Below are 26,540 nucleotides of genomic sequence, written 5' to 3'. Positions count from 1 at the left end.
TTTAACATCACACTGTCATTATTTAGATGACACGAACAATGTCTATTTTTAAATCCCATGCTCCCATTGTACAGCCACTGTAAGTGTGAATGTGTGCATGTTGTGTTTAAATGCATGTATAAACAGGCATGGCTGAGGGCTTAGATAAATTCTTCTTACATGCCAACAAAGGATGTTTTAGCAAAGATGGAAAGAAACATAAGTATAAAAAGACAAAAAAAAGGTTCAAGTGCCAAGATACAGACACACATACAGCATGCAAAGGAGCCATACACACACTAAGAAAAGGCCACGGGGTCTGTGTGCTGTTGTGATATTGGCAGAGCAGCTCGATGCCTATCAACAAAGCCCTGAACAGGCCACAGGGCCAAGATCCCATGCTGGTTTCCCAGGTGCCTGATCTATATTATAGTGGACTTCCACAGCAGCTGAATCAGCTGGGGGCACACAGCGAGGGGAGTCGAGGTGGCCTGAACAGTAGATGGCTACCACCTGCCATGACTCTTTCAGAGGAAAGCACTTATCAGCCACACAAACACAAAAGAGCAAGCAAGTTAACACATATAGTCAGAAAATGCAAAAACACTATTGCTGTTACAGGGAACAACTAATACTCCGACTCTGTGCTACCTTTCAGGACAAAATGCAGAGAGGCAAGGCCTTCACTGGGAACAATATGATGTTAGAGACAGGCTTACACCTAATATTTGTTTTAAATATTTTATTTATTAAGGCTTCTACATTTTTTGCTTCTACTTTGCACTCACTGTAAAGCTACACAGCATGACATTAAAAGCCTTACATCAATTCAAAGGGCAGAATCCCTTTTTTGATGGGCAACATTTGAACTGTTGAGTTTCATTCACTGACTGTATAAAATATAGATGCCATAACAGCTCCCAGGTGTGAAGCCACTGTGATCGCCCCCTGGTGGTTGGTTGTATTATTGATAATGAAATCTCAACATGTTCTCATTTCCAGGGTGTCAAGTTCTGATGCTTTGTCTAGAACCATCTGTCTCTCATACTGATGCTAAAGGGTGCCTTTGGCATCAATCAGCTTGTTAAGTGTGACGTAACATTCCATTTTCGGGTCTGTACTCCCCCAGGCCCAAATGGCGGAGCCTGTCACCCTCTACACAATAACATATTTTTTCTTTAGCGAGCCATCGTCAAGAGTAAAAAACAAGACTACATTCAGAGGATTAAAATAGTCAGTGTTTCCATTCTGCTGGTGGCATAATAACCAATATTACAAGTCATAGTAAATTTATTACAACATATAGCTATATATATCAACTTATATGTCTAACCCTTTTTAATAGTTCCCAGCCTTTACTGTTACATCGGTATAAAAGGTGTCACTGTATAGTGTTTACTTTAACTTCATGCTAACTAGCTATCTAATGTTACATTACAAGGCAGCAAACTCCCACTCTCACCATCTCTATTCACCATTTTCATCGAACCTCTAGCAGCAGCTATACAACAGAACAATATAATTAAAGGAATAAAAGATACTTACTCAGAACATAAAATTAATCTTTATGCAGATGATTTGTTATTATATTTACAGGATCCTTATAATTCTCTACAGGAAACTTTACATATTATTAACACATTTTTTAAAATCTCAAGCTACACAATAAACTGGAATAAATCCACCATACTACCACTCTCTGAGGATGCCTGGGATTCTGCAGCTCAAGACACCTCCCCCCAATTCTGCACAGGCAACATTAAATATCTTGGTATTAATATCTCTACCAGGCTGTCAGAACTTTTTAATCTCAACTACACTCCCCTGCTAAAAAAGATAGAAGATGATTTTAAACGCTGGTCCAATCTTCTTTTCTCACTCATCGGTCGAATAGCTACTGTAAAAATGAAAACTCTACCTAAAATCAACTATCTGTTTACAATGCTTCCCACAACACCCACAGATAAATGGTTTAAATCACTTGATTCTATAACTTCACAATTTTATTGGAAAAACAAGAAAGCCAAAATTTCTCTATCTACACTCCAAAAGAAGAAATCACCAGGTAATAAATTGTTCCTGGCTTTATACATAAACACTGCAGTCTTATATCCCACTAAATCGAAAAATTTTTAGCAATTTAGACTGTATGAAAATTCCAATGGTATGATCCCTATACCCCATCTTATGCACAATTCTTATCGCTCTTTTTTGTAATATATACAATGGTTGAAGTGAGCTTTTGTATGTATTTCCCCAGTTTTCAACAACCAATAACCCACTACAGCCTTCCCAATTAATTGAAGAAATTATGAAAATTACATCCTCCAAGAAAATAATATCCAAGCTATATAAACTCATATCAAATATAGACTCAACAATAACAATACCAAAACTCAAATGGGAAAATGATTTAACTCTCTCCCTCAACTCTGACTTCTGGACAGTAATTTGCAATAACATCTTTTCTATGACCAGCAATGTAAACTTACAACTTATACAATACAAGACCATTTGTAGGACCCATATTACAGAAAGTAAACTGTTCAAAATGGGTTTTACTGACACAGACATCTTTTCACATTGCACTCTAGGTTGCACCAACAATTATTTCAAGCTACCTGGACCTGCCAACCAGTTTATTCCCTCTGGATAGCAGTGACAGAGAAACTCTCCACCATCTTTGGCTGTAGAATCCCTCCTTCTCCATCACTTTGCTTACTCGCTAATATCACAGACGTTGACCACCTACCAATCAAATACAAAAACCCACTTCTCATTTCTCTAGCTATTGCCAAGAAAACAATCTTTCAAAAATGGAAATCAAAAAAATCACTACACATAAACCACTGGACCAACCTTCTGACAGAATACATCACATTAGAGAAAATGGCATCCACTCACAAGAATAGTTTATCAGCTTTTTATGACACATGGAACCCATTTTTAACACATTTCAACTTGAATCAAATACTTGAGGCTGAGGCCACGCACATTCCCACCAACCTCTAAAAATGTAACAAGCTGATTTTATTAATAGTACTGTTATCATCATTGTTATTGGTAAATTTTTTTAAATTTATTTTCCTTCCTTTTCCCTTTCTTGTGTTTCATAGACTGCATAAGTTGGAAATGCCCACACTTCACACTACAACCTTGTTAAACACTCTATATCCTTTTGTAATGTCATGTAACTGTTGTCTTGTCTCCCATGTTTGGTCCTGTTTTGTTAATGTGTTACTTTGTTTAAAAAAAGAAACAAACAAAAAAAAAAAAAACAAGGCAGCAAAATCGCACTTTTAGAAGCTTTATTTTTGTTAATTTAAGAAGACTGACTTATCTAATTAACTGTAGCCATTTCTTTACATCCTTCCCATAACAAGGAAAGCAGTAAAATGACACCCAACCTGTAATTTTTGATTCAGATCTATTGAAACAATGGGGAAAACAACACCATGGCATATGGAGAGGAGGAGAATGAACCAAAGTTCACTATTCTACCCCAAAAGTAACCTGTTTATTTACAAATCGTATTCTCAGGCATGACACAGTGACATACAGTATGGTTCTGTTCTTCCTTACAGCCTTCTCATGATCCTTCCCAGTAGCAAGGGAGTATCACTGAAATATTCAGCAGGGGATTTGTCACTGAATATAAACTCAGTGTCCTGAAAGGTGACAGAGCGTCTGGGCATTGTGTTGCTTCCTGGCTTGGTCAGTTGTCTCTGTGTGAGCACATTGAATAAACACACAAGATGTAGCTTTCCTAGGGATAAAAATAAAAATGAAGATGTTGAAGAGGATGAATCACTAAAGAACAAGAAGAGAAAACATTGTACATTGGTGCTTTGCCCTGTTTTGGAGAGATTGAGTCAGCCCAAGAACCATTAGCTTTGCTAACTAATTTTACTTGGAGGATGCGAGATGTTCAACTGTGCATTAAGAGACTGTTGTTTTCTTTATAGGTGCGCTTTACATAGCTACAGTTACTTGCATATGTACTGTTTGAGTTAATGTGCCATGTGTCATTTTTTCAGCACTATCCATTTTGTTGATTTACATGCAGTAGTTTTCTCTCTATATACACCATTACTTTTATCGTTAGTGGCAATGAAAGAGTGCGCCATTCCCACTCAGGATTCAGATTCCCTCTACATGCACATGGGTCTGACAGGAAACAAGGCATTCAGGATTTGTTTATAAAATTTTATTTCAGTGATAACAGCCTCAGCATTTACCACACACATTCTCCAGCTGCTTCAGAGCTGTAGCATAAGTGCTACTACAAGCTGCCAAAAGCATTAAACTTGTGAAACATACTATAGTATGGCTTTTCTGTGAAGTGTGTATTCACAGGAAGCATAGTATGATTTTATTTGTCACTCAGTGTTACGCTGTAACACTCAGATTGACTGATCATCAAAAATGCACTTACAAAATGAGGCAGTAATATTTTTAAGATTCAAATTTGCTGCATATATTACTGTATATACAGTTTAGTTTTTTATGTGTGTTTTATTATATTTTATTTTAATTTATTTTTTTGCTTGTGAATACTGTTTGCACTATTATTTGTCCCCTATTGTACTTTTTCTTGCACCAGATTTATCCTGTGGTCTCATCAGCTCACTGCTCACTTTATTTCTGGCACCAGTTATTACTCATTCAGATCATGTCCGTGAACAATAAATAAAACTTCCAGCATAAATCATGATGTAGAGGCTTTTCATATGCTTCAGTTTTATTACTGCACTTATGAAAGAAGAAAAGAGTTAAGGCCATTTCCTCACATAATTTAAAAGGTCCAGCGATGTTGTCAACTTAGTAAATGTCATTACATTTTATTATGTCCTATGGAGAGGTGTTTCTAATATTTCGTCCACCCCATTTATATCAATGAGACTAGACTAAATATTTAAAAATGACACTCTAAAATGGAACATTATGACTTTTACTGAGGTGGGATCTATTGCAGAGCTGTTGTATTAGGCTGCATTATTTAAGAAGTGACAACTGAGTGCACAGTATGTTTCACCACAAAAAAATCTAATTACGCAGGCATTATAACATTTCAAACTATTTAAAGAAATGCTACACAGCCAGGAGAGACTACATTAGTCAACCTTCAGCTACAAGGTGCTTCATTAGCATGGTGACTGTTAATGGGCCTTAGTCCTGTGAGAGATTATACAAAAGGCTGATAATAAATCCAAAGGGACTTAAGATTTGATTCAGACAAATCAAGACAGATTTGCATGGAGTAGCCTAATAACAAGCCAATCATCAATGTTCAGCAAGGCCCATGAAGGACTTGAAGAACCCTCTCATATTCTCTCTCTCTCCCATGAACACCTGAACAAACACCTTTCATCACCAGAGGTTGATAACATCAGGTTTCAGAGAGGCCACGCTGACACAGGACAAAACGTACACAGGTGCACAGTTTGCAGCGACTCTCTCTCTGTCTCTCTGTTTGTGAAAACAACAAGCACAAGGACATCCTGCACACAGGCACACACACAAGCACTTACATGGGCTAACGTCTCACAGCTAAGGGGGGGGAAATCTTACAGAGGATGCAGGTGTGATATGTACAGCTGCTCTTTCACAAAAATCTTTGCATATACCTTGGAACAGTATGACCTTTAACCTAATAATAATGGTTGCAGTGTTGGTATAATTACAGCTTAAATTGAGCTACACAAAAGGCTTTATAATTTGTGCCACAAATTTGTCCAGGCAGATTATTGTCAGACCTAAAGGGGTTAAGTTTCATATGAACCACGCACTCTTGGCATTACGTATCAATATGCACCACTCGCACCATCAGTGTATCCAAAGGTGACAATATCTGGTAACACCTGGAGACATTAGCACCACTCTCACAGCTGCTTTTCAACTGTCACGGACTGAAACACTTTTTATTAGTTCATTCTGTTTTCAAATATGGTTGAATTCATATCATGATTGGTTAAAGGTTCATATATCTCTTTCATTTGTACTGTATCTGATCATTTTGTCAGCAGGTTAAACCCTGCTGGTTATCCTATTACATCTGAATACACAATTTTTTTTCCCCCTCTTCACTCAAATGTATCTAACAACTAGAACTGCATTTGATTCATAATCTTAATTTGATCATTTGGATTTTCAACCAAAGCGATGTTCAGAGGCTGCATACAAAGTTAGGTAGGTTCAGTTTAGGTAATGTAAATTGATGGTGAAGAGATATTTAGATGTTTAAAATGATTCAGCTTGAGTGCAAACAGATCATGTCAGGAAACACAACTACAGGAGAAAAAAGGAGAGACTCTGGAGGAGAATAATCAGTTGTGACCCTCAGAAAATCTTATAATGCTAAGGGTAAAATATGCACACTGTGCTGTGCCTGAAAGCACAAGTATAAACTACAGTTATGCAACAAGAGTAAACTAATCAAAGTTTATTATGCAGCACAAGTGCTGGTACGGTATCACGACAATACATTCAGTCAACTTTGGTGTTGATGATGACATCAGTCTACAGCATTTCATAGAGAGTGAACCTATAAAGTGTTGCCTTGTCACTGAATTACTCTGGGGAAACACAGTTATAGCTTTGACACTGGTGGCAGCGGGTGACCAAATCACTGCAGTTACAGCAAAAAGACATGACTTCTATTGTAGTTTCAATCTGAAATGATTAATGGTTGTTGTGAACTGCATTTGTTGGCCATTTATTGAGACCTGATGGATCTGAATAATTATCTTCCTTAATTAGCTGCATATAGTAAATATGTTGTATAGGGTACAGCAGTCATGAAAGCAACGAAAGGATCAACTGAAAATTACTGAATGTAGTTAGTTACTGTGCACATGAGCAGTGGTCCCCAACCCCCGGGCCGCGGACCGGTACCGGTCCGTGGATCAATTGGTACCGGGCCGTATAAGAAATTATTAATTATTTCCGTTTTATTTATTATCTGAGTATGAACGATCTTTTATTTTGAAAAATGACCGTATTCTCTCGGTTACTTGAGCGCCAAAACTGGCTTACTTGTGGACATATTCAGCCTGCTTAATGAACTCAATCTGTCACTTCAGGGGAAAATGACAACTGTCTTCAAGTTGGCAGATAAAGTAGTTGCATTTAAAGCCAAACTGGATTTGTGGGGACGGCGCGTCAACGGAGGCATTTTGGACATGTTTCAAACATTAGTGGGGATTTTGGGTGAGACTGAGCCTGAGCCTTCATTCTCCCAGCTGGTGCACGATCACCTGTCTTTGCTTTTAAAAGAGTTCGAGCGCTACTTCCCAACCACAAAGGACCCACGAACTGCCAAGGAATGGATCCGCAACCCATTTGTCAACAAACCAGGTGAATCCAGCAGGTCTGTGCAAGAAGAAGATCAACTGCTGGAGATCGCAAATGACGGCGGCCTTAAAAGTATGTTCGAGACAACAACTCTGCCGGTGTTCTGGATTAAAGTCATGACAGAATACCCTGAGATCGCCACCACAGCACTGAAAACTGTGTTACGAGGAAGCTGCTAATAAAGTTGCATACAAGTGCACAATGAATTCACATTTATTATTAAATTTACAATATAAGCAATCTACGTACATCCTCCCCCCGGGCCGCAGGAAAATTGTCAGGCGTTGACCGGTCCGCAGTGATAAAAAGGTTGGGGACCACTGCACATGAGAGTATTGTTGGGGTGGTTTATGATTAACGCACCAGGGCGACGTTTGTATTGTGCTTTCTTTGTGGTGAGAAACATGCTGAAAGTAAAAGTCAATTCCTCACAAGTTTATGGGATTATAAAAGCCACGTCACATTTTTTTGGGAGGGTGTAGCCTGATCCCAACTGAAAAACAAAGGGCACCTACCCTTGAAAAGTGTTACTAATGAATCTGTGCGGAAATTCAGAATGTGGACTGGCACATGCTCACTATATGTATGCATGTATTACTAAAGAAGTGCAGTAAGAAGAACAGCTTTGATAAAAGTGAGAAAAAAAAACATTTGTAATTGATGAAATTGATATTAAAAGTATACTGAAAGTGAATGTTCAACCAAATGCCCTTGTATTGCAGGATTAAGTGTTCCATCTTGAATGCATTAACCTTTATTAATTAGGCAAAAGTTTTCAGTAGTCCATTTATAGCAGCACTCTGACTGCATCATCTTAAAAATGGCTGGTTAAAAATTTAAAAAGGCAGGGAGAACGCATACGCTTAATGAACTCTGTGCACACTTTATATAACGTGGCTTCCCTTTTACACTTGAAGTGCTATAATTTATAATGTCCATGTCTTGTTCTAAATCTATTCTGCTGAGCCTTCCTATATATTGTAAGTGTGTCTATCTCCTTTCCCTTTCCCCTTTTGGTTGTCTCAAGTCTCACAACTTTCACTCACAAGCCCCTCTTCTGTTTTCTCTCCTCATTTAATTACAGGAACCACATGAGGGGGTAATGATGAAGCTATAACTTCATGGAGATGTCATTAAAAATTCTCTCATGTATAAACATGCATGTGATTAAGTAATTAACAAAGAATAGCAAAAACAAATACCTTGTGTTTGACAAATTATTTGGTGGTAATTAAAACATATTCAGACATAGCCTAATAATAATCCATTTACTTCATAGAGAATGACACATTTCTCTTGCTTACATGATGGCGTGCTAGAACATCAGCAACATATACACTTTTTTACCGAATGTTTTCATTTGTGCAGTAAAAGTCTAATGTACTAAGTTCAAATAAATATAAAAATTTCCGGAAATCATAAGTCTGGAAGACTGTGCTGTCAGTAAAAGGGAGTACCTGCCTGTTTACGTGACTGTATATATAGTTGAGGTGGTAAAATGCTTCCGCAAGGACGGCACCACACAGGGGGGGTAAGGACGGTAATAAAACACTGTGGTTGTCATCAAGCTAATTCTGCATGACTAAGTGAACTGGCTTGTTCCCTCATTTAACTCCACAACAGGAAAATAATACTAATTCCTTTCATGTGTATCACCATTAATCATGGTGAATATGAGATTGGTTCTGTTTCATAGAAGAGCCAATCGAATCTTTCAAGCACAAAATATTAGAAGACTACTGTTAATAATGTTGATGTAGCCGATACTTCGCATTTTCTGCACAGTCAGTTTGCTTCCGCTTCCTGCATTCGTTCTCTAATGTCAGACAAAACTCTATAAATCGCAAGTGCAGGCCTGCAGTTCCTCTACACACTCACACACATATATGCACAAAAAACAACATGGTTTCATTCCAAAGGTCATATAATTTATCCATATCAAAACTGACAACAAATCAAGCCCTGCTACAGAAGCCAATGTGGTTCAACTTTGTACTTTGCATCAGAGCCGGCACTGCATCTAGGATGCTGCATAATACAAAACAAATCCTCCCCCCTCCCCCCTCAAAAAAATTTACTGTAGCAGCCAAGTTCTACTGCAGGTGCAGGATGTTCACTCCCCGAGCCCCTGACCCTCAAAATGTACTCTTTTTCTGTCTCTCTCCATCTCTGTTGTTCTTACTGCAGAAAAACTGCAGATCTGCGTCACAAGGACACAAGAGACAAGTCTGAAGCATCTGCTATCTCTCTCTGCTTTTTTCTTTGCTTTCACTTTTTGATGTCTTTTTCACTAAACCTGCATTTTTAAGAAAAAAAAAACATAAATTCAGGGAAGCCACAAAAGTCCATTTTAGATCCATGCTGTTTACCACAGCTACAGAGGTAACTGGCTGCACATTAGCATGCTAATACTAAATCCCAGCAGTACAGACCAGCTGTGAGTCAGTCTCCCAGTCTGACACTCTTACACAAGACCATGTTGCAACATCCCCCACTAGATACTGTATAATAAGGATGGCTAGCTATGTGTTAGCATTTAAGCATTATCCTCTCCCCCCTAGAAAAATGAGTAGGGAAGCTTGCTTGGGCATTAACACGCTAGAGCAAGCGAGGACGTGTTAGAGGCTGATTAGCCTGGATGTATAAAATCAGACAGAACCAGCCTGACCCACTTCACTCACTCACTCTGGTTCTTTTACTTAATATGCTTACTGAAAACAGCCCAGGCTAACTTGGTGCAGCATTCAGAGGCCACTCATGGGATGGGGCTAGAAATAGGATATCAATCTGGGTGATGAGAAAAAAAAACAATGTATACAGTTGCACAATAGCACTGACTACATTAGCAGTGGTCCTGTAGACTTTGTGTGGGTCAGTCACTCATTTATTGAGATTCCTGCTCAGTAAAATAGTCTACACCACATCTTTCACTCGATTCCAGCCTTTTTCCTGTTACCATAGCAACATATCTCTTCCTTCTTCCCAACTATTCCTTCTTTCTGCCTCTTCTTTCTCCATCATTCTGCCTTACCTCAGCATAAGCTATATCGAACAGCATGCCTATAAAGAGAACCGTGAAATTAATTAATGAAAGTGTGGCATTGCAAGATGTGATTCATCTCATCTGGCAGATCACATGACATCCAGTAGTATTCCTCAACTTTTTAATAGTGCAGAACACTGTTTTACCTAATTTTGCCTACATGAGTAATAAAATTGACAGCACATTACTAACAACTAAGAAAAGAAAATGAAAAAAATTAGAGAAATAATTTGCACTATTAACTTGAAAAGTGTTTACTTGCTCTCTCTCCACACACGCACACAGACATGGTGGGTAGATTTTGCAGCAGTGGATGTGTCGTTGGTGTCTTCACAGTGACACTGGTGCTGAGTTACAGTGCTAATGAGAACTTAAATGTCACCCACACACAGACTCCTAACAGACAGATTAGAGCTGTGATTACACTGAGCCCCAAGAACACACAGGAACACAGCGATACACACACATCACACGCCGCCTGCATGCCCAAATTACTTTCAGACATGTTGACAAACAAACATAAATGGATTTTACGTTTCACAAGCAAAGACTTATAAAAGCATCATGTGCTGCACCTGCAGTGTTCTTCCTCTACTGTTTATGCAGCTTTAAGTGCAAGAGACACAGAGAAAGAAAGAAAGAGAAACTAAACTTTTATATCAGTGTTCATCACTGAAACGGAGCTTATCAAACAGACTGGGTATCACACCACTACATTAAACATTAAAAACACTTACATAAGCTACTATTTATACTGTATTTTGTCACATCCTGCAAGTGTTTCACTATAAATGCATTTTAATGTGAAGGGCTGTTCTGTGAACCCAGATGTGCTGATAATGACTTTGGCATTTAGCTACCATTACACATGATTATATGCTGTAGATTGTTAACAGTGGAGTTAGAAATTTCCTGCATTTCTTAGTCTAGGTGTCATTTCTAAAATGTGCTTAATGCATGTTATTACATGTTTTACAAAAATTGATAAAGAAGTACAGATCTAAAAATGAGGTTTCATCTTTTTAACAATGACATTATCATTCACTTGGAGTCATGTTTGTGGCTCTTTGGCAAAAGTAAGTCCAATATTCATTCTCTTTCAGCTCTAACTTTGGTCTCTACCAGTTCCCAAAGCAAAAAACATCTTTAGCTGTATGATCTCCATCTAAAGACTAACTGTGTCTGTCTTCTATTTGGTGCTGTACAGGTAGTGGAAAGTGAATTTTTAGAGGTATTTCACTGAAATCAGCTGGCTGATTCAACACTATGAGAACACTGTAAACAAAAGCAGTAAATTTGTAGTGTGGATGGCTAAACATTGAGATGAAACTTACTATATAGTAGTGCTGTCAAAACTGGCCAAGAATGACGTTTGAATATTTCTTCCAAACAAACACTTCATTTCACTTCATCATTACTGTATGGTTGTTGTTGAATTATTCTCTTGTTTCAGCTTGACCTACATTTCATTTTTAACTACAGAAAGTTATTTTGTGTGACTCCTGTCTGTCATGCAGTACATTCAGCGCAGCAGCACAGGCTCACACGAGAACGTGCGAGGCAGACAGCCATGGCGGAACTGCTTCCTCTCCGAATAGTAATTTTACAATAGACTGAGTTTTTAAAATGTATAATCAAATATCGATTATTCATTGACAATCCCACTATAAAGCTCTGTAAAGCCAAGAAAGCAGCATTATTGATAACTCTCTGCAGGTTCATCACTACAGTCTAGCCCCCACTATTTTCATGTTGCCCCTTGATACATTGTTATTACAAATGTATTGATTTTTGCCTTTTTAAAAAGCTATATGTAGTTACAGCCTCATGTTTGCTTACACATATGCTAATCCCGTACACACAAAGAGGTTTACAGATGTTACATTTTGGAAGGAAAAGAAGCACTGTTGGATTTGTTCTCAAAATCGGCAGAGATCCTGAGTTCGGGCATCAACATGAGTAGTGGAGGAGGAAAAGTAGAATCCGTGCATCCCTGGAACAAAGAAGCAGAGACAGAGAAAGAGGCTGAGAAGGAGGTTTAGTGGTTTAGGGGAGGTGGATGTAGGACTGAGGGAGAGATGAAAGAAAGAAAAAGAGAGGTGAAGTGATTCTCTGAGCAGCAGTCCCTCATTACCCCCTATCAATCAATCACAATCATTTCCGATGCCAGAATTGTGCTACCGGCATCTGTGTGCCATGACCTAAATCATCAATCTCAGATGGAGAGGGGAGGGTATAGGGTCAAGTCTCTATACTTCCCCATTTGTCCTCTGTCTTTCTGCACGTGTGTTCAGCTCAGTAGGTTTCAAATCATCTGTATTATTCTGTTGCCAATCTCAGACCCACCCTCTTTTTTTCCCACATCATTTGGTCTTTTTCCTTGATGAGTCCATCTGTCAATCTCTGCCATCCGAAACCTCACCCCTGCTTTCAAATGGTAAATCAATAAGTCAGTTTGTGAAAGTCGCCCTCATTCTCTCATTCTCTTTTTCATATACGCGCTCACACAGTCACACACACACCCACTCAAACACAGTCACATATACAGTAATATGTTTTCTCTAATAGCCTATTTTACCAAAACTGCTAACAACATAAAACAAATTAAGTACTGTCAGAAACTGAGAAACTGATGAATTCACATCTGCTTTTCCTCCTGCCCTACTCAAAGACATTGCACTTAAATAACATGCACACAGCGCATTTTACTGTAGTGTTTACGCTCAGATGCTGTTATGCATCTCACAACTAACTGACATAAAGGACAAGAGGACACTGAGGAAAAATGAACAGCCAAGATGATCACATTTGAAAAGGTGGCCGATGAAAACAAACTGAGAAGCTCTTAGCCTTGTATGGTAGTCATCCACTTTGTTCCTGGATGATTCCCATGGGAAAGCTTAATGCAGCTGCACTTTAACAGAGGTAAGCAAATTAGCCAGATGTACATTTGCCATACCAACTACTGAGTTCTCACCCGCATTGTCTTTTTTTCTCATTGAAGTAAAAAAAAGAGTACATATCACCTTTGTGTCACTTTTCTGAAACTCTTTTCGAGTGCACCATCTTTTTCAGCATGTTCCAAAACAAACTTTTACAAGCAACACGCGGGTGAGATTTGTACCATACCTTATCTGAAACATTTTCAAACTATGTTTTTGTTTAGACTGAATGAAGAATGAAGATTAACTGCTCAGTTTGGCAAATGTACATCAAGTTAACTTCTCCACTTCCGCTAAAGAGCAGCACACATCCCTAAGCTTTAAACACAGTGTGTGAGACAAACCTGGACAAGCTGAGGGAAGCCCAAAGCCTATAATTTCTGTCCAACCATTTTGCCATGGACTGTTCTTTAGTCTATGATAGTCTGTCATAGAGTAGACACGGCTTGACAGCTTACTAAAACAAATGTGTGTCACAAGGCCAGTTCTGAATCAAAATGTCTCCGGTTTCAAAATATCCTTCCCTGACCTGAACATTTTAAATTCTATTCAGAGCAGAACATTTTTTTAGGCTATGTGTGAAAATACTACATTGTTTTCCATTATATTTAACCCTTTCAAACTGTGGTTAGTGTGTGTTTTATAGACTGTCAGGGATTTCCTTTTGTTGTGCTGATGAATTTTATGCTCTGCAAAGAGCACGGCCCTGTAACAGTAGAAGCTACCATAAGAGTGCTAAAAGCGGGATATGAAGGGGTACTGCTGTAAATCCTGCCATAAAGAGAAAGGATGGGAGACAGCTTTATCCAGCTAAGAGCCTGCACAGGAGGATTAGGGCTAGGGAGCAAGATAGTGAGAGGAGGATGACGTGAAAAACTGAAGCAGCAAGTGAGTGGCGGGTAACCGCCTTGATATAATGAAAAGAGGAACAGAAGGGTAGCTAAAAGAACATGGAGGGGGCAGGGAGAGGACAAGGTGGAGAAAGTATGAGTATGGAAGTCATATACACTGCCTGTCTGAACACCAACAACATCAGTTGTGCTCTGTTGGATTCAGGACATTATAAAACACAGAAGATAATGTAGTGTACGGAATATTAAATTGGACACATCAGACACATCAGTGGGCTTTTTTGATCAAATGGTCCATGGAACGAAAAAGAGGTCCCCTGGAAGAAACATCAGGAACTAAATAAGGAGGTAAAATTAGCCTATATGTATGTATGTTTCCATTTCATTGATATTTCTAGATCCATAACAACTGGGCAAAGTTAAAAGCATCACCCTTGCTTTAGATGTAATATGTACTTATTAAGAGACACAAGTCAAGTTATTTTTTTCTGTTGTGTGCCTGCAATGTTTGTTAAAACACACTGGAAAGACAATGTGCAGAGATGGAAAGGGACATTAAATCTTAATCTTAAGTATCTGAATAATAACCTCATAGTCCTAAAATTAAGACCACAATTGGCAATGAATGCTGTATGCACATTTTGTAGCAGGTGTTCCTGGGTTCCTGGAAAGGTTCCTGCAGTCAAGTAGGCCCAAAACTATGATCTGCAAAAGCAATAGGCTGCTCCTTGCCTCTGTGCATCAATTTTTTACTGTGTTTACCTGCTTTACATGTGTGTTTTTCTGCCCTCAAAAAGACACATACAGCAAAATGCCACACGGGTGTGGGAGAAAGTTACAGGAGTGTTCCAGTTCCTCCTCAGTGCTTCTGAAAAGTCAATGGCAAATGAATAATTTACAGGGGATCAGTCAGGGGCTGTCAATGCGACTATAAAGCAAAACTGCAACAAAAGAGATGAAGCATGGCAGGGCCAAAGCACCAGCTATGTTGTACAGGTAGTTTTCACAGTGAAAAGATAGAAGAAAGAGGACAAAATGAAGAATGTTGTATAACAGCAGGAAAGATGTAGTAAAAGGTGAAGAAAAACTGACACAACCGCAGTTGACAAATGGCAGATGGGACTGAGGGCAAACAGATGAAAAGCTTTTCGACAAAGAGGGAAACTTCAGCAGGTGAAAAGCCCCACCAACCCTTCCACCATCCATCCACTTCACACATACACACCAAGAGATGTTGATAAGGCCCTCATTGTTAGGTCAAGCTCCCCTGCATTCATCTTCTGTCTTGCTGTTTTCCTTTTCCATGTTCTATCTGTATCCATGACACACACACACACACACACACACACACATCCCACTCCATCCACAAGTAAATACCTGTATCAAACTGGAGGATGTGAGGATACTGCTTGCTCAGCGTCAGCCCACACACACACAAAAATCCTCAATCGGGCCACCAAATGTAGGTCTGACATGCAGGCCTGCATTGCGCACCAGAAAAGGCTCCTCAGCAGTGAGGTGGTTGCTAGTTGCCTCTGGAGTAATGATGTGAATAACCAGCCTCTTTGGCTTCATAATGAGGGCTGTGAGGAGGACAACACAAAACAAACTCATTTACATGAGTTTGAATAGAGGCGTTTAGTGTAATATGATATAAATGCTTTTGGGGGGGGGGGGGGGTCCACTACACCTGGAGAAACACAGACTATCACACACAAACCTTCATTATGAAATGTATCACACAGGTGTTGAGTTGTTGTTACCCAGAGTGCAACTTTCCATCATGCAGCCCTGGAAACACAAAACAATCTGGTACTGTTGTCTTAATTTCTAAACAATGATTAATAATAGCCATCATGGCTGAAAACATTTGGGTACTTGTTAAAACTCCACAAACAAGAACAACTGCATCAGCAAACCCCGAGTGCTTTTATGTTTGAATGTCACCACTGATCAAATAATCAGTATTGCAGTGAGAGCTAACACAATTAGCCGACTTTATTGATTTGTATAGTGCCCTGACTAAAATTTGAATAATCAAACTTTCACTTCAGTTACTCAGTTCTTCAATCATAAATGCTAAATTCTCTGGGTCCAGCTCACCAAAGGTAAGGATCCTGAATTAAAAAAAAAAAGCCATTTACAGTAAATATGTCAAACTTGGCTCTAGGAAATTATATGGTGCATTTCTAATTTTTTTTCTAATTAAAACAAAACAAGAAGCCTAATAATCAACTAATATGAAGCCAGCACCAGAAGATAATTAGCTTAACCTAAAAGGGGAAAACCGCTAGCTCAATTTTATCCTAAGGTAACAAAATCTACCGACCAGCAGCTCTAAAGCTCACTAATTAACACATTAACCTGTACAAAACTGCAAAACTGAAACAACTAATTGTTGCAATACTTAGTAAAACCATGACGTGAATCCATCGCAATTACCCCCTGGTGGCTGGTTGCAGTATGGGTCCTACATCCCACCTCCTCCATGTCAGTGGATGGAACATGAGCCAAACTAAAAACTCAAAGTACAACTCAAATACATTTTTCCCAGAGGTGAATTCTGTCATTTTTGGTAGATATTGTCAAGCTGATGTGTGAACAAATGGCCATTTTTCTGGAAAGTTTAGTAAGTTATTTGATGATGTTTAAAAGAAGTGTATTTTGGTCGATCCGAGCACCCTGCCATATTCATGATATTTTGGCTTCATTTTTGCATAATGGAGGGAAGTGGTGATGTCATGTCCATTGTATATATATAATGTATATATATAATGGACCACTGATATATTATATTACAACAAGATAAGTTAATGGTCATCTGGCTGTGGCTTCCTGTTTAACAGACAGGCATGAGAGTAGTATCAGACCTCTTCTTTTAAAAAAAAAAAGTGAAGAGGCACAGTTCCCAGAATGTCAAACTATTACTTTAAAGCTCCCTCATGTTAAATTAATGACAACAGCATCACACTATGCCAACATGCACTCATGCATGCACATATGCACCTGTGCTCAGTGAATCCATATGCGCTCATCCACTGACAAACACTAGCCTGATTAAATTGAAAGGATTAGTTAGTACCAAGTGTTCAAATAATTTGTCTGTACAAAACTCTGAGAAAATACAGTATGTCAGGAGATCTGATACTAGCCCATCATGCTGCACACACCAGTGGGTATTTTCTCTCATCTAACCATTCAAATGTCATTCTTTCTCTCTTTACTATTTACTTCCATCACCTGCTCGCTGTCAGCCTTTCTCACGTCTTGTCTCTGCTCATGGTGTTTAGTACAGCATGTGTGAGTTTACAGACATGAGACTACATCTACGTTTGTCTGTGCTCTCTCACTGTTCTGAACTGTTCTCTCTGAATCAGGACATGCTGTGAACAGCTGATGATGATGACTCAGTAATGTGAGAATGTCACCAGAGTCTGAGAACTGTGACTGGTTTCTGTCTCTCTGCCAGTGATGCTCAGACTGTAACTTTCACAGCACACCACTATTGCGTCTTAGACCTTATTTCAAGTGTCTTCTATGCAGATAAAATTCAGATGCAATTAAATACACTTATGTGCATGCTTAAATGGCTCACTATTAACAAATGTGAATGCAATCTCAGGTCTTCCCAGACCAAATAAAAATTTGAGTCTGCACTAGTTCAGTTCAGAGGGTGTTATAATGCACCTGAAGCTGTTTGACTTAAAAATAGCTTTAGCAGTGTACATTAGCATCTTGGTAGCACCAGTATTAGATGTCATGGATGATGTGCTTATTCTTTAACTGTCATTCATTATGTTTTTTTAATTATTATTTTACAGAGAAGACCCTTTCAACATCAAGGAAATGTGATTTCTCAACCAATATGTATCCAACACTGACATTACTTGATGGTACTTTCTGCCATTACACTAAAAATAGTGTCTAAATAGAATATACGTGCACCCTGCTTTATAAATGCCTTCAACATAGCTGCTTCAATGAAGTTCTGATTAGATGGATTCTATTTTTATCAGTGACTCATTCAACGGAAAAGTCTGTTTTTCTTCTGTCAAATAAAATATTCAGTCTACAGATCAATGTCATGCTTATGCAAAAAAAGCTGAATTAACATTTACATTTCAACACAAAGGAGAGCTTCAGATCAGAAATGTGAAACAGTACTGTGCTGTCATGGTAGCACTAGCATGTCTCAGATGAATTGTGTTTTAAAATAAGTCTCCTAATGTTACTGAATTTGCTTATACAATTGTCATCTTCCTTTTATTTGCCAGCAACTAACGCCGCAAGGGCTGTTAAACACTTCTAATTATCATTAACTTGAACAAATAAATGCCTGATGTTCACTGATTTTATGTCCCCGGTGTTTTAATGCATTTTGTATAGAACCACTTATCAATAGCAGCCCTTTCCACTCTCTCTAAGCCCCTTCTCTCTTCACTTTGTCACAGAAAATCAAACATAACACATCACCCACTCATCAAATCATTCAACTAAGCATACCAGTGAGAAACAGGATAAAGGAGAGATTGCAACAGCAACATGTGCATTTGTAAAAATCATAATTTGTTTATGTTACAGATTTGTTTATACTGGATGCATGAAAAGGATTCACTGCAACTTTTATGTCATATGAGTGCAGCTGGACTGTGGTGAATTACTGGATGCGTGCAGCTTGTCCTTACACAGTCACTGGCCAAGCACATACTGTAGTCTTTGACTTTTTTAGCAGATCTAACCACCAGTGCCCACACACCAGAGAAACAGGACTTCTCCATACTATACTGTACATAAGTGTGTAAGGATAAGAACTTTTTCTGAGTGGCCTAAAAGAAGGGCTGTGATAAGAAAGAAACTGGTGTGTTGATGCACGGGAGCTGAGGCCCAAGGCAACAATGGAGGGAGCTATACGGCCTGGCTGTGCTGCGTAGACAGGGAATAGAGGACCATGAGGAGGCGTTTCCATGGGAGTGCTGCTGTGTTCTTCTTGAACAGATGCATTCCCTTATCTCCTGCCTGGGGAGAAACAAACACTGGCAGCTCATATGAAGGGGAGTTTCCCTGGATCTATTTGAGCTGTGCAGAGAAGCAGCACAGCCTTAATTGAATTTGAGGGAGAGAGAGAGAGAAAAGTGCAACACTTGCAATGGGGCCATGCAGTCTGTGTTGATAACGGTGTGTACATTACAGTATGAGTTGTGTTAAAGCCGTCTTTAAGCCACACAGGCTGTAAGGTAACACATTGCATATACATATAGCTCTATGATTTGCTGTTTGTACTGTATATATTTATATCCACATGGTGAGGCACAGTTGGTTGACTATCTTGACAAATATGAGGAAGACTGCGGTAGATTTTTTTTACAAACTTTATATATAACCGCAGCTGCACCTTGTGTTTAATGTACCATGTAAATGTAAACAGCTAAATTGAATGGGGGTTAAACTGAATACAGGATTTTTGTAGAAGCAGAGAGGGAGAAAGGGTGAACATGTGGGGGGTGCAGAGAAGCTGGTGAAGGACAAGCACAAAGTGGGATCTATGTGGACAAGCCTGTAATTGGAGGGAAAGAAAGGACCTTAATCTAGATCATTCTCTATCACTCTAGCACAAAGAGAGAGACAGATAAAGACAAAGATGGACAGTAAGTCCATAAGGAGGAGGAAAAGAGGGGTGGAGGCGATGTCAGTTCAGAAACTAAGCAAATGTGTACTGTACAGCATGTTGCTTCCTCAGAGCTCTGACACACATGGGAGAAAGACAAAGAGGGAGAGGATGTGAATGTAAGTGAGAAACAGTGACAGATAGAGGGAGAAAGGACATCAACATGTTGAGGCAGAGCCCTGGAGACACAGCCACCAGAAAAGCAGAGAATTATGGGAGTGCAAATTAAATTACACCGGAAGGGACAGTCAGGTCTGGACCTGCAGGAAACAGTGCACATGGGGCTCTATGTGTGTGTGTTTGTGTGTGTGTGCGGTTTGCAGGCACACTCATGTGAGTAATAAACAAACAGGTCCATGCAGTGATCAAAAGGTTTAGAAAACACAAGTGAGAAAGGATAGAAATGGCAAGAATAGGGAGCAAAAAGAAAGATGCCAAGCACATGCACATAAAACATGTGTGTTACAGACAGTCTTCTTTTCCATATACTGCATGTCCTCCATTATTACATATAATTATTTTTCTTTTTCTCTCCACTTGAATTGACAGTATTCACATGTCCCAGTAAGCCATGACAGTGTTAATGTTACCTGCATTATACCAGGACCATGAAGCAAAACCAGCTAAATGGAATTCAGCCATTGTTAATTGTATTAGTTATGCATATGTTTTTGTCACTGTGACATCCCATGCAGATGCAGTGGGAGCTATGTGACATAAAGGCATGAGATACTGTATATCAGGCCTGAGCTACACTGTCAATATTTGTTAATACAGGGATGATCAGAAAGTTGTTGGCTTTGGTCTTTTCATAGAATGTGATGACCACAGTGAAAACATTCAATCAAACTTAAGCCAACATATCACTGTTCTGTAAAAACAAGTCCAGAATTTGTGCCAGCAGCTCATTACAACCAAGGTTAACGTATTAATGTTAGGCGACATTTAATGTAATAATTATGACACAAGCAAAGGAGAAAGTTGGGTGACGTAGAAAAGCACTTCTGAGCATTTTGTCCACTTATAATGCCAAGCCTCTCTTGACATTTACACACTGGAGGTCTGTCCATTGAAGCAGATCCCACATTGAGCTTCTCTGAACTGCAGATAGATAACTTATGTTGGTAAGTGTAATCCAACTACAGCAAATAATTTATCCTCTATCAAATAATTTACCTTACATCAGGGCCCCCGACAGCCTTTTCAAATATCTGCATCTGTCACAATACAGATTTTAGTGTTAAACTTTGCAAAATGTTGTTTGTTTCATCCTCTGCAGCAAATATTCAATGTATACTAAACAAATAACCAAATATATGTGTTTTGCTTGATTTGTAATTAATTTGATTTCAATTCTCTAGCTTATATAACTGGCAAACTCTGGCAAAACATTGTTCTCTGACAGAAAACATGGCAGGCCTAGTGCTATAGACCATCCTGGTGAAAAGTGCTGTTTTCACTGATGATGACATCCCACAGTCTAAATCTGTCCATGAAGCTCAGTCGCCAGGTCTGTTAATACTACTCAAGTCTTTTTCCAGTCTTAAAAACAAAATTTCAATTACCTCCTTCAAATTCTCCTCTTATTCTCACCTCACTTGCTCCTTTATCACTTCTCCAGCCTTTTTATCTTATTTCCTGTTTGTTCTCCCATTTCCCAAACTTACACAACACTGACACCAGCCATCTACTGTTCAGCACGCACAAATACAGTAGGATGTTACCCTAATTCACTTAAACTGTTTAAAAAGAAACCTTGAGCGTCTGTTTAAATGTGGGTGAAGAATTTACAAGAGCGGAGATGCCTGAAATGAAATAGATAAGACAGATAAGAATGAACAGTGAACAATTATTGTTTCAAGCTGTCTAATGTCTTTTCATTGTCCAACAGAGTGGTTCTTCGAGGAGTGATAGTTTGTGATGCAGGCCTGGGGTGCTGTGCTTTCACGAAGGTCAGACGAACAGAGAAGCAGATTAGCAATTCAGATTGGGCTAAAGGGGCTAAAAGGCTGCTGTAGCTCTACCTGAGTGTTTGTACATTAGCAAACAGTAGGAGTGGAAATCCACACTACTGATTACTGTAGATGGCATAAGAAGGGAGCAGCTATGTTATAAGAAACAGATTCATGACTCATAATAAACAAACACATTAACAGCACATGATTGCATTGTGAAGGTTCATCCTCAGTAGATCCTCCCACTAACTGTCCTGCTTCACACACACACACACAAGGATTATCATCACTCACAGCCCAGCACCCTGTCCATCTGCCCCTGTGCAACATCCATCTTGTAGAAATGACTTGCAGAATCATTATGACGACAATTGTGAGAGAAGATTTCCTGCTTCTCGAGGTTCATCCTCTGATGTGTGTTATACTGCTGCTGTGGTGATGATTCAGCTCTCAAGACACCTTTGACAACAACTGTTAAATCAATTCTTCAAAACCTTAATGCTGAAAATGAGAAACTTGGTGACGCTGTGGTGCAACGCAAAAACATGTTGCCACAAAGGTGAAAAGTTGATCAGCAAAGCACAAATAAAGCTACTGACACAGTACACGCAGCATTATGATGCATGTGCTGCACTTCTATCAGATACAGGCTCATCATAAATCTCTGCTAACCTAATGTTATTGACAATATTTCATCCTTCAATAACACAGATTTTTAGTCATGTTCATGGAAGAATATTTAACATATCTCCTGTGTTTTCAGCCAAAAAAGAGCTCATGAACATGTTTAGCTAATCAGGGGTTAGTCCCCTTAGTCCAAGAAATCAGATTAGCTGTGGTTGTTGTGTCAGTTACTGTATAATCATACTTTACTGACACACTAACACAACAGGTACAATTTTTATATCTACACAGTCACAGAAAAACTACATCCTGCTACAGTACCAGGCCTTTTGCAGGACGTTCTCTCAGTACTGGAGGATGCACAGATGACAGGGAGACAAAGCAACACTGCAACAGTCAAGTGCAAAACAGACTGAAGTGTAATTTAACCCATGTATCTCCACCATGTTTCTATTTACTACTAGGTTTCTGTTGTTCAGTATAGCTCAGTGGGCCTTGATGCCTAAAGTAACACGTGGGAGACCATGTGTGAGTGTGTGTGTGTTTAGATTTAGGTAAGCTATGCTGTTGACAAGCAAAACCTAAATATGAGCTACTATGTGCACTATGCTATTGAAACAACAGGTAAACCGGGGACAATACAAAGCCTGGATTAGGTGAGAGACACGCATGTGCTATTAACAATATTGAAATAAACACCACTCAGCAGCCCTCTCCCACCTCATTTCATTGAGCTGTGGTGCAAGCCTGGACTTTACTCCAAATGCCAAACATCACTTTCACAGTCACAGTTCACGAAGAAAGACTCAGAGAGCCCAGGAAAGTGAAGCAAGGAGGGAAAAGAGAGGATGATGAAGGACTGCAGGAGTATCTGTTGACCTGTTAACCCTCCGTGCTGTTTTTATGAGGTGCAGCTGTGTATTTGTGCAAACCCTGACAGGACAGATGATGCTGTAAAGGCAATGGCAGCCTGATAGAATTCAAACGAATCAACACCAGTACGCTGACAGATATGCCCAACGGTTACCATGACGACTGTGAACTCACCCCTTGCCCCGAGTGAGTGAGTGAGTGTGTGTGTGTGCGCGCGCGCGACCTGTTAGTCCTACCTTGCATTCCTCCATGCACGTCCTAACCGAGTATGCATCCGTCTCGTATTTCTGAACCATTAGTTCAAACTCCCGGTAGTTCTCCTCCGCCTGTTGGTCAAGACTCTGATAAGCCCGGACACACTTGCGGCATCCCAGCAGATCCACCCCCATGGCCATATCCAGGGTGCAATTCAAATCGCCCAGACTCGTAAACCCGTAAAACAAATCCAAAAGTGAATAGGAATTACAAAAAGAAAGGTACAAATCGCTCAGATTCACGTACGCCAACTGTGTCCCCCTTTCCTCTCCACCGGAGAGGCCGAGGCACACGGTCTCCGCGTCCGTGAAAATAAAGCAGTCTTTGGACATGCTGTCAGGGTGACAGGTGTCCATTCGCCACAGAGGTTTGGTAGAATTCCCTAGAAAAATATCATCTTGCTCTCTGGTGCGATGGTGGGGGTCAGGTGATGTTGGGATACGGTGTTGGTGGAGAGAGTTTGGGTACTCGCCCATGTCCGTAATTGCAAGACCCTTATCTGACCGCTTGTCTCGGGTTCGCGTCAGTTTCGCCTCGGTGCAAAACCACAAGTGATCAGAGAGCAGGACGGTTATAAACAGCAAAGAGGCCAGCGACAGTCGCCATCTCTGGGCCCGCTCCGACTCGGTAAATGGCTTCTCGTTCTCTCGGGGTGCAAACCAGTATTTTAAGCCTTCATCATGCTGTCGACGCATCCAAGCACCCCTGGTCATATTTTAGGAAAGTGCTGTCCTGGCCGACTCCACCGCGGGGGCTGCTCTGCCACAATACTCATTGACTTTGGGAGAGATGGATGGTTCTCCTCTGTAACAGTGGGGTGCCGTGCGTCCGCCGGTCCAGGGCGCTCCTCTATCGCGCCCGCAGCAATCGGTGCTATTCCGATCCAATTATTGCGCCCGCACAGATTAAGCTTCGCGCTGCCGCATCCCGGTTCTCCATGGCTCTCCGGGGGGGAACGGCGTCCTCTTTGACCGCATGCCCTCCTCTCCCTATCGTCCCTCCCCGGGTTTGTTCTCTCGTCGGGGATGCAGGGAGACCAGCTGTTGCAAGCCTCTCGGTACTGATGCTGCGCGTCTGCCGCCGTTGGATTTGCAGATCCCTTTAAAGAACAGCAACGAGCCTCTTTGATGCACGCAGACTGCTTTCTCTGTCCTGTGCCTGAGCGGAAAGCCTAGAATCCTTTCTCTCGTTGGCCATTGTCATCTTGGACCGCGGTTAAGTTGCCGCCATGTTCGTCTTGAAACACTTTTTTGGAGAGCCGAGTCTGTTTGCGTCATCTCCATCGTTGCGATAGCTCCATCGTTGCGCAGTGGAGGAGCAGCTTATTACCTATATGCACACACACACAAACACACAGACAGACACACGGGGGGAGGGAGAGAGAGCTCAGACACACATCAAGGTGGTAAAGGGTTTTTTTGGGGGGGTACCCTCTCTGCTGTTCATGAGTGATAGTTGCCAAGTATTATCTTGGCAGGACACACACGCACCTACACACACTTTTGGCGACATCTTGTTTTTGGTGCAGGATAGACGAGATCACTCACAAGAATAACCATGCAGTTAAACTTACACTCACTGTTTGCATATAGTCAATAAGATTCATTGAACTGACCCTTTATGTACAAGCAGTGTAGGCTGTAGTACATAGTAAATCCTCAAATGACACTTTTTTCCCAGAGGAGAAGGATGGATTAAGATAAAGGCTTTGACAACACTATAGTGAAGCTTGAACCTGGGAACAAGTGGTTCAGCTGGACAACAAGCAGCTGGACAAGCAGAAGTTTTGTGCTTGTGGGTTTAATAATATCATGTACCTGTTCCTTGCAAGTGGGCCCCATCTTATCAACTGGGTTGTGTTTGGTCAGTGGGTTTAAAACAAACACATGCCTTGCAGTATGGTTCTGTGGTTATGATCCTCTAACTGTGTGACAGAGAGAGAGAAAGAAAGGGAGGGAGGGATAGGTGGTAGTTCATAGTGTGCTGAAAGTAAATTACAGTATTTAAGCACATTCTTAAAGCTACTAATCATTGTCGGCATGCATGGCTTGATACCAGGGAGAGGAAAATCTGTTGCTTAATGTTAATGGACTGTATATTGGGGATAAGACAAGAGATGATTACCTGATTAATCTGTGCTTAAGGCTGGGCGGGAGGCAGTTTATTCTACAATTTACTGTTAAGGGGGAAAATGCCCATCTAATACCAAACCAATTAGTTTTAGTGTCCCTCTGCCAAAAACATGATGCAACAACATATTGAATATTGCAAAGAATTTAATCCAAATTCAAAACTTTCAGCACTGAATTTCAACATTATGACTGATGGGAAAATGAACCACGCAAAACAACCCACTTACTGAATTAGCAAAGATTTTACTTAACAAAAAAATGTAGCATGCATGGATGCCAAATCAAATATAAATGCATGCATAGCACATCATATGTGGCCTGAATAATTGACTAAAAGCCAGTCTAGATACTGTAACTAATCAATAAAGAAAAAAGAATCATGGCTTGAACTTAATTCCAAACAAGGTTGAGCAATAATCAGTCAATATACAACATATGAGCAAGTCATCATCTGCAGTCAGTTTTTAGGGAATTAGCCATCAATCATGGGAAAGCTAAATATGTCAAACAGTCAATCATAAACCGATTGAAATATCAAAGCCACAGTCAACTATAAAAAAATAAGTGTTTAAAATCTAATAAAAAATTATGAAAATGCTGGAAATGTTCCACAAAATAGCGGTTTTATGTCACCCTCTTTTAATTGTAACCTCAAATTAATCATTTTCTAAGAAAATATCAAAAAATATAATGGATCGAAAGCAATTACCAAATGTGAGCAGTAACCAATTTAAGAAAAAAAAATGTGAGTGATAATCAATCTAAGACGTCACCTGCTGTGGCGGAGGGGAAGGAGAGTGTCTGACTGCATCTTGCAAACTAGTGATGAAGAACAGTGGTTCAAGATGAGGTCAAGTTACTCTGGGTC

The 26,540-nt window shown here is 39.9% G+C and overlaps 1 protein-coding gene across 1 annotated transcript in view; it reads right to left on the bottom strand.

The window, feature by feature from the left end:
• The window catches only part of nalf1b (NALCN channel auxiliary factor 1b), an 81,597-nt gene extending 56,613 nt beyond the window's left edge, over nucleotides 1–24,984 (bottom strand). Inside the window, exon 1 of the mRNA XM_020609532.1 lies at nucleotides 23,522–24,984. Coding sequence (XP_020465188.1) covers nucleotides 23,522–24,253 — 732 coding nt within the window. The 5' untranslated portion in view covers nucleotides 24,254–24,984. The remainder of the gene's footprint in view (nucleotides 1–23,521) is intronic.
• Between the last annotated feature and the right edge of the window lie 1,556 nt (nucleotides 24,985–26,540).

This window comes from Monopterus albus, unplaced genomic scaffold (assembly GCF_001952655.1).
Source record: "Monopterus albus unplaced genomic scaffold, M_albus_1.0 scaffold99.1, whole genome shotgun sequence".
Classification (NCBI taxonomy): Eukaryota; Metazoa; Chordata; class Actinopteri; order Synbranchiformes; family Synbranchidae; genus Monopterus; species Monopterus albus.
The sequence above is the reverse complement of the archived record's forward strand: the minus strand, read 5'-3'. Positions and strand labels throughout refer to the sequence as shown.